This window comes from Triturus cristatus, chromosome 8 (genome assembly GCF_964204655.1).
Source record: "Triturus cristatus chromosome 8, aTriCri1.1, whole genome shotgun sequence".
NCBI classification, from domain to species: domain Eukaryota; kingdom Metazoa; phylum Chordata; class Amphibia; order Caudata; family Salamandridae; genus Triturus; species Triturus cristatus.
In genome coordinates this window covers 451,904,633-451,923,710 of record NC_140591.1, presented here as the reverse complement: position 1 = coordinate 451,923,710, position 19,078 = coordinate 451,904,633, and the positions used below count along the sequence as shown (strand labels likewise).

The 19,078-nt window shown below is 47.6% G+C and overlaps 1 protein-coding gene across 6 annotated transcripts in view; it reads left to right on the top strand.

Moving 5' to 3' along the window:
* Positions 1 to 19,078, top strand: part of LOC146802300 (N-fatty-acyl-amino acid synthase/hydrolase PM20D1-like) — a 257,866-nt gene that overhangs the window by 191,555 nt on the left and 47,233 nt on the right. For 2 of the 6 annotated variants that reach the window (XM_085621869.1, XM_085621868.1), the window contains one exon: positions 5,162 to 6,655. The exons of 3 other annotated variants lie outside the window; for them this stretch is intronic. In XM_085621869.1, the coding sequence (XP_085477995.1) occupies positions 5,162 to 5,189 (28 nt within the window). In that variant the 3' untranslated portion in view covers positions 5,190 to 6,655. Of the gene's footprint in view, positions 1 to 4,952; positions 5,104 to 5,161; positions 6,656 to 19,078 lie in introns of those variants that run through there. One more of the 6 variants, XM_085621873.1, reaches the window with a different exon arrangement.

Here is a 19,078-nt window from a genome sequence, read left to right as displayed (position 1 = left end):
CCACGACCTCTAAACCGCCCCGAGTACGGCCTGGCGCGATGCCAGGCTGCGGATCCAAGGACGCCCTCCAGGACCCGTCGGGTTCCGGTTCGGCTCCGGCGGTTTCGTCGGTGCCGACCAGCATTACCTTCGGCTTGCCTCCACCCACAATCCCGAAGGCGTTTCAACTCAGGACACAGGTCACCAAAACTGCGGTTACACCTGTCGAGCCGTCTCCGTCACACGTCATCGACGCCGACACTGGCAGGATGATTCTCCACGGCCGAAGGATAACTTCGGAACCGCCATTGGAACCTTTCAGGATCCCGCTAAAGAGGAAGCTGCCTGTGGACTCAGAACCTCTCCTGTATGAACCCTTCTATTCACCCTACCAGGATCCACACCGGGCCTCCCCCACACGCTCCGACACGGATGCATTGGGGGACTACTTGGATGAACAAGTCCCCTACCATGTGGACACGGACCCTGATGACCAGCAGGACCCTGACCAAACTTGGGGCGACCCTGCAGACCCCAGTGCACCTCTTGATGCACAGGACACACAACTATATGGGCCAAAAACATCACCCACAGAGGATACTGCGGCGTTCAACGCTCTGATTGAACGTGCGGCAAACAACCATGATGTACAGCTTCACTCTGATATCATCGAAGATGACTTTCTAATGGACACCTTTGCATCCTCAGAAAGACATGTAAAGACTCTGCCAATGTTGAAGGGGGTCCTCAAGCCAGCCACTGACATTTTCAAGGAACCCACCAGGGCACGAGTGATAAACCCCAGGATCGATAAAAAATACAGATCAGCACCTGGGGATCCTACTTACATCAGAGGCCAATTACCACTCGACTCCATCGTTGTGGCGAATGCCCGCAAGAGGGCACACTCGCAGACAACGGGTGACGCTCCTCCCCCGGACAAAGAGTCCAAGGTGCTAGAGACCTCCGGCAAGCGAGTTGCCGCACAAGCTGCAAACATATGGCGCATAGCTAACACTCAAGCGCTCCTCGCTCGCTACGATAGAGCGCACTATGACACACTGGAGCAACTTCTTCAGCACCTCCCTGACCCCTACAAAGAAGGTGCAGAAATCCTTATCAGAGAGGGACAGCTACTCACAAATGCTGCCATTAAATGTGCACTAGACGCTGCAGACACGGCTGCCAGGGCCATCAACACTAGCGTCATCCTACGACGTCACGCCTGGCTACGTATCTCAGGATTCAAGCCTGAGGTACAAAACAATATACTTAATCAGCCCGTCAACCCCGACTTTTTGTTCGGACCTGAGGTTGACACCACCCTCGAGAAGATAAAAAAGGACACGGACACTGCAAAGTCCATGGGCGCCCTACAAACTCAGTCCTTTCGGAGCGGCTCCTTTCGTCGCCCCGGAAACAAGGGGGCAGGTAGAGGACAGGGGTCACAACAAACATATAACAAGGGTAATACGCAGACCACCTACGATAAGAACACCCGAGGTGGCTATCGTGGCTCCAGTACCAAGGGCAGAGGACGTGGCTACGGCAACACCAGGTCCTCCCCCAAGAACAAGCAGTGACGCCCTCTCCCTTCCTCCCGACCACATAACACCTGTCGGGGGAAGGCTACAACGGTTCCTGTCCACGTGGAACTCCATCACCACGGACAGGTGGGTCAAAGATATTATAAAACACGGTTACTGTCTGGAGTTAACTTCCACTCCACCCACAATACCACCAAGAAACCGTCCTATGTCCTCAGAGCACTTAACGCTCTTACAGCAAGAGGTAGAAAGTATGCTTCTAAAAGGCGCTATCGAGCTCGTACCCATCCACGAGCAGGGCACGGGGGTTTACTCCCTCTACTTCTTAATTCCAAAAAAGGACGGGTCGCTCAGGCCTATATTAGACCTGAGACCCCTGAACCAGTACATTCTTTCAGAGCACTTTCACATGCTCACTCTACAGCAAGTCCTTCCGCTTCTCAAGCAGGGAGACTTCCTAGCATCACTGGACCTCAAGGATGCGTACTTCCACATACCCATCCACCCCTCACACAAAAAATACCTCAGGTTTACTGTTCAGGGGCAGCACTATCAGTTCAAAGTCCTTCCCTTCGGCGTGACAACAGCGCCCAGGGTTTTCACGAAGTGCCTAGCTACGGTGGCAGCACACTTACGGAGGCAGCATATACACGTCTACCCCTACCTAGACGACTGGCTCGTTCAAGCGAAGTCGGCCCAGCAATGTGCAAGCCATATGTCCCGCACCATTCACCTTCTTCACAGTCTGGGATTCTCACTAAATTACCCAAAGTCCCATCTCCAGCCCGCACACGTACAACAGTACCTGGGCGCGACTATAGACACTCTGGCGGCCTCAGCTCAGCCAAGTTTAGTGAGGATCAACAGCATACAACTGCTGATCTCCAAGTTCAAACCCAATCACTCGCTTCCAGCGCGAGTGTTTATGCAGTTGATAGGCATGATGGCCTCCTGCATCTTCATAGTCCCGCACGCGAGATTACATATGCGCCCACTTCAGGAGTGCCTAGCACGTCAGTGGAATCAGGCTCAAGGACAGTTGAAAGACCTAGTGTTGGTGAGCGGTCGGGCATACAACTCTCTGCATTGGTGGAATCCACAAAACCTTTGCAAGGGGCGACCGTTCCAAGAGCCTGTTCCACAAATAGTACTGACAGCGGACGCGTCTCTCCAGGGATGGGGAGCTCATGTACTACACTACACAGTGCAGGGACTATGGACGACACAACAGAAGAAGATGCACATCAACCTTCTGGAACTGATGGCAATCTTCCTGGCCATGAAGGCTTTCAAAGTACATCTGTGCAACAAGGTCGTGTTGATCCGGACGGACAACATGACCGCAATGTACTACATACAGAAACAGGGAGGGACACACTCTCCACAGTTGTCTCATCTGGCTCAGAGCATGTGGAAGTGGGCCATTCAGAGGAACATGTTCCTCATGGCGGAACACCTCCCCGGCAAGGACAACCAGATGGCGGATCTGCTCAGCAGACACAGCCACCAGATGCACGAGTGGGAGTTACACCCATCAGTACTCCAACCGTACTTCCAGCAGTGGGGTCACCCAGAGATAGACCTATTCGCGACAAGCGAAAACGCAAAATGCCAAAGCTTCGCCGCCAGATTCCCACATCCGCAGTCGCAGGGCAATGCGATATGGATGAACTGGTCCGGCAGATTTGCGTACGCTTTTCCCCCAGCACCGTTGATACCGCTGGTGGCTCGCAAACTCCGACAACACTCCCTGACACTCGTCCTAGTTGCTCCCACGTGGGCACGCCAGCCGTGGTACACCACCTTCCTCGAACTTTCCGTGGTACCGCATCAAAGGCTGCGGATCAAACCCGCGCATTTGACGCAGAACCATGGAGAGGTTCAGCACCCAGATCCGCAACAGCTGAACCTGGCGATCTGGCTCCTGAAGTCCTAGAGTTTGGCTATCTCAATCTGCCACCTGACTGCATGGACATCATCAAGGAGGCCAGGAGACCCACTACAAGAGCTTGCTATGCAGCCAAATGGAAAAGGTTCGTCATTTATTGCGGTAATAATGACATTAACCCGCTGGACGCATCCATCCACGACATCATATGTTACCTCTTACACCTATACCGATGCAATCTGGCGTACACCTCTATACGTGTCCATTTGACCGCAATATCAGCCTATCTGCAAACCAGGCAGCACCTCTCTCTATTCAGAGTGCCTGCCATCAAAGCATTCTTGGAAGGACTCAAACGAGTCATTCCACCTAGTCACCCACCGGCTCCAATGTGGAACCTCAACTTGGTCCTCACACGCCTGATGGGTCCACCCTTTGAACCTCTACACTCATGCGAGATTCAATTCCTTACCTGGAAAGTAGCCTTCCTGGTAGCGATCACTTCCCTAAGAAGAGTTAGTGAACTCCAGGCACTAACCGTTCAAGAGCCATTTATTCAGGTTCACGCCAACAGGGTCGTACTACGTACCAACCCCAAATTCATGCCCAAAGTAATATCGCAGTTCCACATGAACCAGACTATTGAACTGCCCGTTTTCTTCCAAAACCCACAAACTGTTGCAGAGCGGGCATTACATACACTAGATGTACGGAGGGCCCTCATGTACTACATCGACAGGACTAAACCCTTCAGGAAGACAAAACAACTATTCGTTGCCTTTGCCCCACACCACAAAGGTAACGCCATCTCCAAAGCAGGGATAGCCAGATGGATAGTTAAGTGTATTCAAATCTGTTATCAAAAGGCAAAACGCACATTAACTATTCCACCACGAGCCCACTCAACACGCAAGTTGGGGGCTTCCATGGCCTTCCTAGGAAATATTCCCCTGCATGATATATGCAGAGCAGCCACATGGTCCACTACACACACATTTACAAAACACTATTGCGTAGATGTGCAGTCAAAACAGCAGGCAGCTGTAGGACAGGCTGTTCTCAAAACACTTTTTCAGACCGCTGCAGCTGGCACGGGTAGCCGCCGCCAATAGAGGGCACTGCTATGTATTCTATGCACAGATATGAATTCAGCAGCCCACATGCCTCGAACTGAATATGCTACTTACCAGTATGCATCTGTTCTTGGCATGTAGGGCTGCTGACATTCATATCGCCCTCCCTCCTCCCCGGCGCCTGTCGCAGCTGCAGCTCTCAGAATTATTGCAAGCATGGTCATCACTTTCTGTATCTACTCCATCACTGCCACAATGGCGAAAAACAATCTGAGGATGGAGAGGATGCCCATGCGCACTGTAGTCCATGGGAGGAGTCACCTATCCAAGGATACTTCGAAGACTCTTCCAGGACAACAACGTGCAAACATCCGGACCCAACACTAGGCGGCGATCTATGCACAGATATGAATGTCAGCAGCCCTACATGCCAAGAACAGATGCATACTGGTAAGTAGCATATTCATTACTGGTGCAGTTCTACCTGCAGCTCATCCAGAACGCTGACACTGAGGTGCTGCCTATGCCACATTGTGAATCACATGAACTCTGAACCACCCTACAGGCACCGAGCAAACCCCACGCTCTGCGATTCATTCATTGGAATGAAGCCCTGGTGCCTAGTTGTGCATATTTACCTGGACATTTTGATGTGAAGCCTGATTGTTTTTCAGATGGAAAATCGGTGTCAACACCTGCTAACCGTTCCCGTTTTGGCAAATGGAAAGTTGAGCTAAAAGCTGGGTGTGTTCTACAAGATAGACTAACTAAATGTGAGTCACATTTGAGGATACTTACCGCTCACACCGACAGTCTGACCTTCTGTCTCAGTGGGACCAACAACTCTTCGTTCCAGCTTTCTTAACAACCATTGTGATTCTAGTAGTCTGCCTCAGGTCAAGCGATCAAAGATTACAAAAAGGCATACCTTAGGTGACTGCCTGAGACCCTGAAACAGGGCGTCCCAATTACAGGGTGCAAATTTGTCAACTTAACAGAGGAGAACCGGAGAGGAGTACACTCTGGATAGTGTCTGCAAAGAGACAATTGGAAGCTTTGACTAAATGAATAAAACCAAAGAAAAGGTTTGACTCTGAAATTCTCTGGAACAGATTGCAGGGAATGACAAGGGATTCTCTATAACTGCTTGTACTGTAAGAGTGGAAAACCAGGAACGAAACAGGCGAAGGAGGGGCGTATCAGGTAGTACACATTAATGAAACTGATTTCAGGAACACTGTTCTAAAGAATTATACTTATCCAATGTATTCATCCTAGGATACATTTCTTATCGTGCCCCAGCTGTGGATAGATTTCATGTAATTTTATAATAATTTATGAGAAAATCGGCATCAGCAGGACTGCTGAAGTATCAGGCAGACTCCTCGGGTTTAGTGGGGTTTAAATTGTCTCTGATGTACAAGTACCATTGTACAAGGTGGAATGATTTGAGGGGAGGGAGTGTGGTTGAGTGCGTGTGTGTGGGTTGTGTGTGTACATCCACATATAGTCTAGTATAAGATATACTCCATTGATCAGTGTTGTCTTAAGACATGCAAAACGACCAGTACTGCATATAAAGATACCCCCTCCCTTTCTCTCACGCCTTTTCCACATTTAGGGTGCCACGTAAAATTTGTAGTACTAGTTACCAGAGGATATTAATCTGGGGGCTTGGGAGGTGGCTTTGGAGTCCATGACCGGTATAGCTTTAAGGAATGCTGTACGCCAGAATGTTAGGGGTGTAAGGTGAAATCTTTGAGGTACTTTGTACTGAACAGGGCAATTGAAAGGTGCTCTCTGTTGCCTCACAACGCTTTCATGTTGAGTTTTTTACTCGCTACTTACTGTGATAAATACTCTTTCGAACTACTACCTCTGACTGTTGCACTTACTTTTATTACCACAGTTAGCTCTTCATTTAGAGATTTCAGGATAAATTGTAGAATCAATTGCAGCCACAATACTACTATTTATTTTGCCATATAATTGCCACCATTGTCTTGCATTTGGGAATCCCAATTATTTTCTGCATGAGTGATGTCGTTTTAGGTAGTCATTGATGTACTAGAGCCATTTCAGTCAGTACACCATTACCACTGAACTGTAAATGCAGGCAAAAGTGAAAAATGGGCAGTTCACAGGTTGCGGGAAATATTTCTTTTAAAAACAGTGTTCGAGGCATATGAGCTGCAGATTACACACTGTGCATAGATCGCCATCTGGTGTTGGGCCCGGATGTTTGCAGTTGTTTTTCCTCTTGGAAAGTCTTTGGAAGTCACGAGGTATGTGACTCCTCCTTTGGATCGTATTGCGCATGGGCTTTGGCTCCATCCTCAGATTGTTTTTTCCCGCCATTGGGCTCGGATGTGATCTTCGCGCTCCGGTTCCGAACAGTTTCCAGTTCTTCTATCGACGTGCAATCCTCACCCCAATTTGCGGTATTGTTTTCGATCGCTATATCCACACTTGGCGCGGCTCTGATCGATCAAGACCTTCGATTCCAGTCGTCGACGACGGCCTTCGGGCCTACCCAAGCTCCGGTCCTGGCTAATGGAAAGGACTCCCTTTAAGAAATGCCCTCTATGTGGGTCCAAATTCCCCCACACCGGCCTTCACGAAGTATGTAACCTCTGCCTCTCCCCTGAAAACGAGGCTCGAGACTGTCCGGCGTGCAAGTCCTTCCGGTCCAAGAAAACCATTCGAGACCGAAGGGCACGAAGAACTATGGCACACTCATCGACGGCGATTCCAGACGACATCTTCGGGGAAGGCGTCGACGCTCCAGGAGGACAACACACCGACGAGGGTCTCGGAAGCCGACGATTCAGATGTGGAGGACATCACTCCGGCACAGAGGGTTGTGAGTACTGAAGTCCCCCCCCCCCCTCCCTCACCCTCCACGGCACCGAAAAAGGCTACGGTCACGCCTTTGCCTCCAGGCCTAGGAAAGACCAAATACACTGCTTCCCACACCACACCTTCGGGACCGGTAAAGAATCCTATTAAGCCTTCCGGTGGCTCGGGCTCGAGCCAGCCCACCGTCGGTGCCGAGGAACACTCCTCCGCACCGACCCCTAAAAAGAAAACGGCCTCCTCCTTGGCACCGAGCTCCATACCGAAACACTCTGCGCCGAAAACCAGCTCCGACTCCTCGGTACCGACACCATCCCCGGAACCGAGCAAAAAACACAAGGCCACCGACACCGATATTTCCAAGCCGAAAACCATCTTGGCACCGAGTAAACAGACAGCCCTTTCCAGGACGCATAGTTCCAAACAGCGGACTAGCGCAGACTCTAAAACAAGAAAACCGACGGCCCCAATGCCTTCGGCGCCGAAGGACAAACAACCCTCGGAATAACTTTTTATGCCTGAGCCATTGCAAAAGACATTGATCAAGGACCCCAAAACCGAACATTTGATGCTCAGGAGGAGGACTTCCTTCTCGATACTTTTGACACCACGCATAGGGCCACCTCCATACTGCCCATGCTCAAAGGAGTTATATAAGACGCGCCGGAGGTCTTTAAAGACCCAGTCAGAGCCAGGGTCATTAACCTGCGCATAGACAAAAAATATAAAGCCGCCCTTACAGATCCCGCCTGAATCAGAGGGCCAGCACCACTAGATTCCCAAGTAGTGTCTACAGCACGAAAGAGGGCAAACTCCCAAGCGTCAGGCGAAGCACCACCACCTGACAAAGAGTCAAAACTCCTGGACGCATCGGGCAAGCGCACTGCATCCCAAGCTGCCAACATATGGCGCATCGCTAATACACAAGCGCTACTGGCAAGATACGACAGGGCCCATTATGACGAACTAGAAGCCATAATGCAACACCTCCCTGACAAATATAAAAATAGGGCAAACAAGTTAATTCAGGAGGGCAAAACCATTACCAATACCTCCATCCGCTGTGCCCTAGATGCAGCTGACACCGCCTCCAGAGCCATTAATACCAGCATCCTCCTCCGTCGCCATGCCTGGCTAAGGATTTCAGGTTTTAAACCAGAAGTGCAAGCTTCCATTTCTGAACCACCCCTTTGACCAGGAACATCTGTTCGGCCCAAAAGTGGATGAGGCCCTAGAAAAAATTAAAAAAGCCACCGATACAGCGAAATCTAGGGGAGCCTTACAATCGCACCCTCCCAGGCGCTCCTCTCGCTGCTCTTCCTTTCGGGGCACATCCAGAGGCTACTCCTCTGACACCGCTTCCACTTCATATAAGGCCCCTACCCAGTCCACCTTTACAAGGGGTTACCAAAGAGGCAGCTACAGAGGCAACAACCATAAAGGCAGAGGCAAGACAAACATCGCCCGCTCTGCCTCCGCACCTACCCAATGACTCCCCTCCACTCCCCCCAGACCATCCCACTCCAGTCAGGGGCAGACTCCAAAATGTCCTTCCTGTCTGGACTACCATCACCTCAGACAAATGGGTAACACAAATAATTCGGTCAGGCTACTGCCTAGAACTAATATCTACCCCCCAAACATTCCACCCAGACAACGCCCAATGTCACAGGAACATCTAACACTACTAAAGCAGGAGGTAATCTCCCTCCTTCAAAAGGGGGCAATAGAACGGGTTCCTACCAACCAACAACATTTGGGGGTCTACTCCCTATATTTTCTCATACCAAAAAGGGACGACACTCTACGGCCTATCCTAGACCTCAGGCCCCTAAACCGATACATACACTCAGACCATTTTCACATGGTAACACTTCAGCAAGTACTTCCACTGCTCTCCCACAACGATTTCCTGACCACTTTAGACCTCAAAGACGCCTATTTCCACATTTCTGTTCACAACGCTCACAGGAAGTTCCTAAGATTTGTAGTGGACGGCCAACACTACCAATTCAAAGTACTCCCATTTGGAGTCCCCACAGCACCACGAGTATTCACCAAGTGCCTAGCAGTGGTGGCAGCACACCTGCGGAGACAACACATCCATGTCTTCCCATACCTAGACGACTGGCTAATAAAGGCCAGTTCATACAACCAGTGTGTACAACACACGCACGCCACTATCCAGCTACTTCACCAACTCAGCTTCACAGTAAACCACGCAAAGTCCCATCTCCAACCGTCCCACGTAAGACAATATCTGGGTGCCACTATAGACACCTCAAGAGCGCTAGCCTACCCCAGTCCTGCCAGGATAGCAAACATTCAGGCTCTACGTGCAAAATTTCAGCCACAACACTCTCTTCCAGCTCGAGTGTTCATGCAACTCATAGGAATGATGGCCTCTTGCATATTCATAGTACCTCACGCAAGACTCCAGATGCGTCCTCTCCAAGAGTGCTTAGCGCGCCAATGGAACCAGGCCCAGGGTCAATTAACAGATCTGGTGTTGATAGACGGTCGTACCCATCGCTCTCTGCAGTGGTGGACCACCAAAAACCTTTCCAAAGGGCGACCGTTCCTGGACCCGGTTCCTCAGATAGTACTGACCACGGACGCATCGCTCTCCGGCTGGGGAGCTCACCTATTACATCACACCATGCAGGGCAGATGGACACCTCAACAAAAGTTACTCCACATCAACCATCTGGAGTTACTAGCCATATTTTTTGCCCTAAAATCTTTCAAACACAGATTTCAGGCAAGGCAGTCCTAGTCCGCTCAGACAACATGACAGCCATGTACTATATTCAAAAACAAGGCGGCACACACTCTCCACAGCTCTCAGCTAGCACAGAGCATATGGAGATGGGCCATACCCCAGAAAATCTTTCTCCTAACCCAACATGTTCCAGGAGTCCAAAACACTATGGCAGATCTGCTCAGCAGACAAATACAACAACTCCACGAGTGGGAACTCCACCGACAAGTTCTTCACCTGTACTTTCAAATGTGGGGGCATCCACAGATAGACCTCTTCGCCACGCACGAAAACGCCAAATGCCCAAGCTTCGCCACCAGATATCCACACCCGTTGTCCAAAGGCAATGCGATATGGATGAACTGGTCAGGCAGATTTGCATACGCTTTTCCGCCTCTCCGACTCATTCCATTAGTGGTGCGCAAACTACAACACTCCCTCACACTAATCTTAGTAGCTCCAACTTGGGCCACACAACCGTGGTACACCACACTGCTGAAACTATCGGTAGTACTGCACCAAAAGTTACACCTCTTTCCACACCTCTTAACCCAGAACCATGGAGAGATCAGACACCCGGACCCAGCTCAGCTCAACCTTGCGATCTGGCTCCTGAAATCCTAGAATTTGGTTATCTAAATCTTCCCCCTGACTACATGAACGTCATTAAAGAAGCTAGGCGACCCACCACTAGAGCATGCTACGCGGCCAAGTGGAAACGTTTTGTTGTCTATTGTCACAACAATACCATCAATCCCCTAGATGTGTCCATTCAACACATCATAGGCTATTTACTACACCTACAAAGATGCAATCTAGCCTATTCGTCCATTAGACTGCACCTTGCAGCCATAGCAGCTTATCTACAAAACACGCAACATCTATCACTTTTTAGAGTACATGCCATTAAAGCCTTCACGGAAGGCCTCAAAAGAATAATTTCCCCCAGAGTGCCACCCTCACCTGTGTGGAACCTAAATATCGTTCTCACCAGACTAATGGGACCTCCCTTTGAACCTCTACACAAATGTGAACTTCAATTCCTAACATGGAAAACCGCCTTTCTTGTAGCCATCACTTCCCTCAGAAGGGTCAGTGAGATACAAGCACTTACCATTCAAGAACCTTGTCTCCAAATGCACCATAACAAGGTTGTTCTCCGTACTAACCCAAAATTCCTCCCTAAAGTCATTTCTCCTTTTCACCTAAACCAATCTGTAGAACTACCAGTATTCTTCTCGCAACCACAGACCGTTGCAGAAAGAGATTGTTATGCTTAGCTGTGCTTGTTTGTTTATCCTGAGCATTCCTTTAAGTTGTCATGGGAATACTCTGTAGGTAAATTCCATGAAGTGTCAGTTGGGACCTCTCCTTGACCGTGAGAGGAGCGGTGGCTCGTTGATCCCACATTAAAGCTTACAGACAAACCACAAGTGTCTGGTATTATTCTTGCGCTTTGAAGATTACAACAGAGATCTCCACACATTAGATGTCAAACGAGCCTTACATCGAGAGAACACAACCTTTTCGTAAGACCAAACAACTGTTTGTGTCTTTCTCACCACCACACAAAGGAAACCCCATCTCCAAGTCGGGGATAGCTAGGTGGATTGTCAAATGCATTCAGATTTGCTACCACAAAGCAAAACGAACGCTATCCGTTCCCTCTAAAGCCCACTCTACACGTAAAATAGGGGCTTCAATGGCATTTCTAGGGAACATCCCATTACATGATATCTGCGGAGCAGCTACATGGTCAGCACCGCACAGTGGCGTAACGAAACTTGAGGGGGCCCCCCTGCAAAGCACATGGAGGGCCCCCCCCCCCGGCGGCCCAGCACACCAACTACCACTTTGCCCTATCACCGAGAAATCTAGTATATTTTGATTTAAAACCTCCAACATTTAAATGAAATGCCTCTATATTGTCTTTCTCTAAGTTCTAATGAGAAAATGGGAAATACTCTTAACATATAAGCTATGCCATTTGTATCAATACTGTCAAAAGCAGATTATTTGACTGAGGCAGCAATCAGAACAATGCCAAGGAGCGATCCTATTGTCTCAGGAACTGCCTATGGCTGAAGAACAAAGAACAACTATGAAGGGTCTGAAATAGAATTGACATTAATGAACAATAACTTGAAATTTATAAAAACTCGACTGACAATATACATGAGAAGTACACAAGATATAACTCAGTAGCCTATTAAAGTCAAGAGAAATAGACTGGTGAATTATCTGCATGCCACACATTAGCGACTGTCAAGGGTTGTGCATGATAATAACGTGAACTGAGGAAGCAATTTCAATCTCTACCATCATGTCTTTATTAGTAAGCATTGCAAAACAGGCAGGCAAACAAGGCTGAGGAAGAAAACTGTTTGGATGCTTCAGAACATTGATGCAGATGTTTGTCTGTTTTAATTTATAGTTTCTGTAGTGTAAACAATGCTAAATACAAGATTTAAGGTACACGTATTACACACCATATATAACACTGCATGTAGAATTAAAACAAACCATATCAGCAAGTACCCAATGACAATCTATACAAACTGTAGTTGTTAAAGCAAAAGAAAAAGTGCAAATACTTTCAAGGTGCATAATAAAGCAATCACCAGTCCAGCAATATACAAAAATCAAGCAAGTTTTGTAAAACAATCGACTTTCTTCTTGCAGCAAGGTGAAAATACTTTCAAAGTACATGGTAAAAACAAGTCCAGCAGTATGCAAAAATGAAGCCAGGTTAGTCAAACAATTCCCCGTTTGGTGAGCGCATTAAGGCACATATATTTCAAAGCAACTGGTAACCAACAACAACTACAGCCCCATACAATAATCAAACCAGTTTAACTAACAATTCCCTTTTTGAAGGTTCAAATATGTCAAAGTGACTAGAAAAACAGTAACAAGTACAGCAGGCAGCAGCATACAAATATCAAACCACTTTAGTCAACCAATGCCTTTTGGTTTGTGCATGAAGGTGCAAATATTTCAAACTGACTGGTGAAACAACAAGTACAGCAAGCACCAGCATACATAAATCAAACCTATTTAGTCAGACTAGTTCTCCTTTTGTTTCTGCATAAAGGCATAAATATTTCAAAGTGCCTGGTAAAGCAATAACAATTTAGCAGCATAAACATCAAACCTGTCCAGTCAAACAATGCCACTTTTATTTGTACATAAAGGTGCAAATATTTCAAGGCAAGTGGTAAAAACGAAAACAAGTTTAGCAGCATGAACATTAAACAAGTCGACAAAGTACGCCCCTTTAGTTTGTGCATAAAGGCCCAAATATTTAAGTGACCAGCAAAACAATAACACACTCAGCAGCAAAATAAACAAAGCTGTTTACTCAAATGATGCCCCTTTTGTCTGTGCAAAATAAAGTGTCAAGGGGGTGCATATAGTCAGGTTAAACTGAATACATTTCTTCTTGCCTCTATAAACATATGTTCAGAATATTGAGGTAGCCTATATATAAGCGAACAATATTTAAAGTATGATATACTGGCAGAATGCCATATTACCTACTGCTTCCTCATGGGATTCAAAGGACAGATACATTTTGAGACTCACTATCAGTAGGAACAGTACTTGCAGGAGCCTGATGAAGTTAATTGCAGAGTTTGAAGGCTGGTACAGCAGAAAAACAGTACTTTAAGAGTGGACATAAGGCTGAAGACTGCTTACACGAGGAAGAGGGAGTGGCAAATTAGACTGGTGGCTGAAGGCTACTACTGCTTGGTTCACTGAATTGGATAGATGTACTTGACTGAAAGAATGTTTGCCTCTTTGCCTTTCTTCGTGCAAACTCTTCCCGTTAGAGCTTTCACATTAAATTTTTTTGCCAGATCACTCTCAATGCTTAAAGTTGCAAGCCCGACAGCCTTTCCTGCGTCATTGTGCTTCGGCGATAGTTCTTGATTAATTTTAACTTTGAAAATGACCTTTCTGCACTGGCTATAGTAACTGGAATTGTTAGAAAAAGTTTCAGTGCTGTTGCAACATTCAAAACACTGGGCAGAATTGCATGGTTTCTCAAAAATAAAAGGTCAGCCAGATCCTTTATTGTGCCACCTGAGATAAGTTGTATTTATTCTTTCAACACAGCTTTGAAAGCGATGAGTTGTTGTGGAAACACTAGGGACAAGTCTTTTTCGTAATGAGCTGCCAGGGTCATGGCTGCTTCAAACAACTCATTCTCACTAGCTCTGAGGATTTCTGAAGGCATTATGAAATGAAAGCATTGGATTATGGTGTTCATACCAGCAAATCAAGTTTTTATCTGATTTACAACAATATCTATGTTAGCATAAAACACAGACACCTTAAAATTGTCTTCAGGATTGCACAGCCTTTGGTCTTCACAGAGTTCATTGAAGTGCTTTTTTTTGCGTCGTGGTCGTTTTTGTGTAAATGAAATTGAATTCCCCATGCAGCTGCAAGTGAAGATGCTGAGCTTTTAACATCTTCAAACTGTTCTCTGAAACGGGCAAATGTATTCGCTGCGCTACTTAACATATTTGATGCTTGTAAAAGGTCCAGATCTTTAGACACAAGCTCGTGTGACTGCAGGGTGAACAGCACAAGTGCATTGCGAGTGCAGAGTGAGGATAGTGAGTGCAGGGTGAGCGGGTGAATAGTGTGAGTGCATTGTGATTGCTGTGAGTACAGGGTGAGCGTAAAAGTGAAGAGCGAGAAAGAGGAGTGAGTTGTCTGAATGAAGGGTGCATTCCCGGACATTTGAAGTACCTCAGCAGGTTATTTATGGCAGCGTAGGGTTTCAGGTATAAGTTAAACTATTGTTATTTTGGCATTAATAGGGATCCAGGGTGTAGGAAATTATGTGCTGATATCAGCAAAACTTCCAGTCTTATGATTAGGGTTGCCAGCTTTTTGATGCCCCCTACAGGACAAAAATAAAGCAGTCACCTAAAGCCGTATTTTCAGCGCTTATCTGTGCATACTTCAAACAGCAAATATAAATAGAAAACACTTTTAATTGTGTTTAAGGGCTGCCTGAATGATCCATGACTGATAATTAAAGGGGACAAAGACAGAAAAGTCAAATAACACATGAATACATACATTTTTATTTATAACCCTAGTTAGTGTCTTTAAACAACACATGGCTGGCATTTTTCTTTTGGCAACCCTACTTTATATTCCTTTTCATGAAATGCCTTCTCACACTATAGCAGTAAATGTGAATTTCAAATGTAAGGATTAGGCCCAGGGGGTACTGCATGGAACCAGTAAAAAACCTAAGCCTATGTAACCAGTTTACAAAAGTATGCAATGGTACATTACATAATGAGAAGTTGGTTCTGTGCATAAGATAAATATTGCATTCTGTGCTCCTCAGCAAACAAGTAACCAACTAAAATCTTAACAGGGCCTACTTGGCCTCTCATCTTTCTGGGATCAAAACACTGTGACTCATTACATACTAATTGAAAGTTACTATAAGTAAACAGAGGACAGGTTTTCTATTGCACATGTCACTTTGTGGTCACTGCCTAGCCCTTTATTATACTCAAAATGTGCATAGTGACATCTGTTGCTGATGGTGATATGAAAAGACACATCTGCGGTCATAAACACTACATACAAAAACCGATTTTTAAGAGATGAAGGGGAATCACTAGGGAGAGAAAGGATGAGAACTTGGAGGAGAAAAGAAGAACCAGATGAGGGGATCTTGAAGAGGGGCTGTGAATGGACTGAAATGATGGGAGAGCCTAGAAGATTAAAAGGAGGAAAGGGGTGAGAAGGTAACAACAATGACACAAGTGAGCAGTGCAGGTAGTGGGGATAAAGATGATGAGCGCCAGTAAGGATGGGGTATAATAGGAAGATCTAATGAGGAATAAAAAGGAAAACAGTGTGGAGATGTATGTTATCTCATTTATAATGAAGAGCCTCTCTGAGGACCGACCGGGGCCCGTACGTGCACACACTATTTAATTAACTAAGAGGCTTATATGTCAAGATATGTCAGGCTGTGACAATTTGTTTTCTTCATGTCAGCACCATGAGATCTGGAGAATGCAGATGCAGTTTCTGAAAACATGCGCCCCGCCCACACAGATAGAGAGGCGGGAAATGCTTGGGGAAGGCAAGAGGGGGTAATGGAGGATACTCATGCAAGATGAAAGGAGAATGCTGCTGGCTCACTGGATGGAGAGTGGGTGAAGTATGGAGCTGTGCGCACAATTAGTGGCTGATAAATACCAAATAATGCAGCAAGATTGTGTCCTTCCTTTCCTTTATTGTGGTGATATTTAGTGGCTGTGCTAAAGTAGCACCACAAACTTCGTCATAATCGGGGAAAGTTCATTAGATATTTGTTCTGCATTTAAACCCCTGGGAGCAAAGCAGCACACACGGGAGCACGTTTTATTTTCCATTCTGGTTTTATCCCCCCACTTAGCTCGTGTAACTGCCTTCCTGGCCTTTAGCAACCGCCCCCCCCCCCCCCCCTACACCCCCCGGCACTGCTGCTAAATAGATACACATTGCGTGATTCATGCTCTCCGGCCCGCGTTTGAAAAGGGCTATGCTGTGTGACTGTGCATGTTTGTGAACACAAATGTCACGTTCAAGGCCTGATTATTGATGTTCTCTTTTCGGTACCGTAGCCTACTGGTAGCACTAGCAGTCGAATCAGTTATGATGAGGTGATCGAGCAGTAGGGAGGCTAAGAAGCCACGGAACAGACAGGGAGGTGAGCTGAGCATAAGACACACTATGTTAACTTTTAAAAGGTTTATTGCCGGTCGGGCCCCACCATGATGCCCTCCCTGATATCAGTCCAAATTTACAGATTACCACCCCGCCACCCACTGAGACTCCGACGGTTCTCGCCACCAACCACGAACTACTCCTCCTGCCTACTAGGCTCAGACCGTCGGACGCAGACTCACCTGACATGAGGGCTGGGACTGGCCTGCAGCTCAGAGTTAGGCGCGAGGCCGAGCGGGCCGGGCAGAAGGCAGGGGCTGAGGGCAGGGCAAGGCAAGGCTAGCCAGGCAGGGGCCGGGGGCAATTTAAATTATGGATAAAGGCCGGTGACGGACTTCGGACAGTCCTGACCTGCGTTGCGTAGGAGCGTGACTGGGTGAGGGTCTTCTTGTAAATGGATGCCGCACTTTTAATTGCGCGCGCGCGCTAAATGCGCATGTCCTGACAAATGCAATCAGGGCATTGGTCACCAGCCCTGCCCCCACCCTGAACAATGCGGATACGCGTCCCGGAAGGCAGCAAGTGCGCTCCGCGGGCACCCACCCTGTCCCGCCATTTAATATGAAGAGAGCCTCAGAGGTCCCGACCGGGCCCACGCACCATTATTAAGAGCCTCAGGGACCCCGGCTGGGGCCCATGCACCATTTATAAGAGCCTCAGGGGCCCCGGCCGTGCACCATTTATAAGAGCCTCAGGGGCCCCGGCCGGGGCCCGCTCACCATTTCTTAAGAGGCTCAGAGGCCCGGCCGGGGCCCATGCAACATTTATTAAGAGCCTCAGTTCTTGTTTAAGAGGAAGAGGATCGGAGATTATGTTCTGAAGCTCGACGGGGGCCAGGCATGCACGCCTTGTGCACCATTTAATTTATGAAAGAGGTTAAAGAGTCCGGGCGTGCCGTGCGCACAGCGCACCACTAAAGGAAGTAAGTCAAGTGAGGGGGTCCCTGGAGCGCGGGGGCTGCTGGGGCCTGTGTTACGCCCCTGGCACCGCACACTTTCACTAAACATTATTGTGTAGATGTGAAAACTAAGCAACAGGCTAGTGTGGGCCAGGCTGTACTCAAAACATTATTTCAAACCACTGCAACAGATACGGGTAGTCGCCGCTAAGGATGGGTACTGATATATAATCTATGCACAGTGTGTAATCTGCAGCTCATATGCCACGAACGGCAAATGCTACTTACCAGTATGCATCTGTTCTTGGCATGTAGAGCTGCAGATCTACACACGCCCACCCACCTCCCCAGCTACCTTTATCTGTTCCAGTTCATCTTATTTAGATACACACACATGGGCATCTTCACTGTTATTACTACGCTCCATCTTTCCCTGCTGGCGAATAACAATCTGAGGATGGAGCCGAAGCCCATGCACAATACGATCCAAAGGAGGAGTCACGTACCTCGTGACTTCCAAAGACTTTCCAAGAGGAAAAACAACTGCAAAGATCCGGGCCCAACACCAGATGGCGATCTATGCACAGTGTGTAGATCTGCAGCTCTACATGCCAAGAACAGATGCATACTGGTAAGTAGCATTTGCCTTACTGAGGCATGGTAATTGAGAGCATTGGAATCAGGGTTCCATCCTGGAAGGAGTGTTGGCTGCTACACTCAGGGTCCAAGATCGGTAGGTCCGGGCGCTCTCCTCTCTGAGTCAGTATTGCATATTTTGAACTTTGTCCTCGCAAGTCTTCCAACGACTATCCTTACCGGCTTATCTGATGTGATAATCTGCTGGAGATGTGCCACGTTGCACTGCTTTCAAGTCAGAGTGCCAGGGGTACAGCACGGTCAATGAGCCTTGGGACGATGGAGATGTTTTGGAATGGGGCCAGCAGTGCAAAGCACTAACATCAACCAGTGAGCCCAACAGCAGTCCACAGCCCTGCCATCGAGGCACAAAGTCATTGGAAACCACATACACACATCTTTGTGGAAGTGGCATCTCTTCCACCCAATAAGCCAATATGCCTTGCTTGTAAATAGCCTGACAGCATTTTTCAACAATAACCCCAAGCTCCGAACCATCCATGCCATGGTGCACAACAAAATTAAATTCTGCCTCTAGCCACACAAAGCACAGCACCACTACCATCTGGGCATGGAGAGAGTGAGGGAAATGTTCGTAGTTAGTGCTAAAAGAATACAATTTCTTTATAAATACTTTACTATGCCGTAGGCCATAAACATTTGGCAGTATACAAAATAAAATACAAT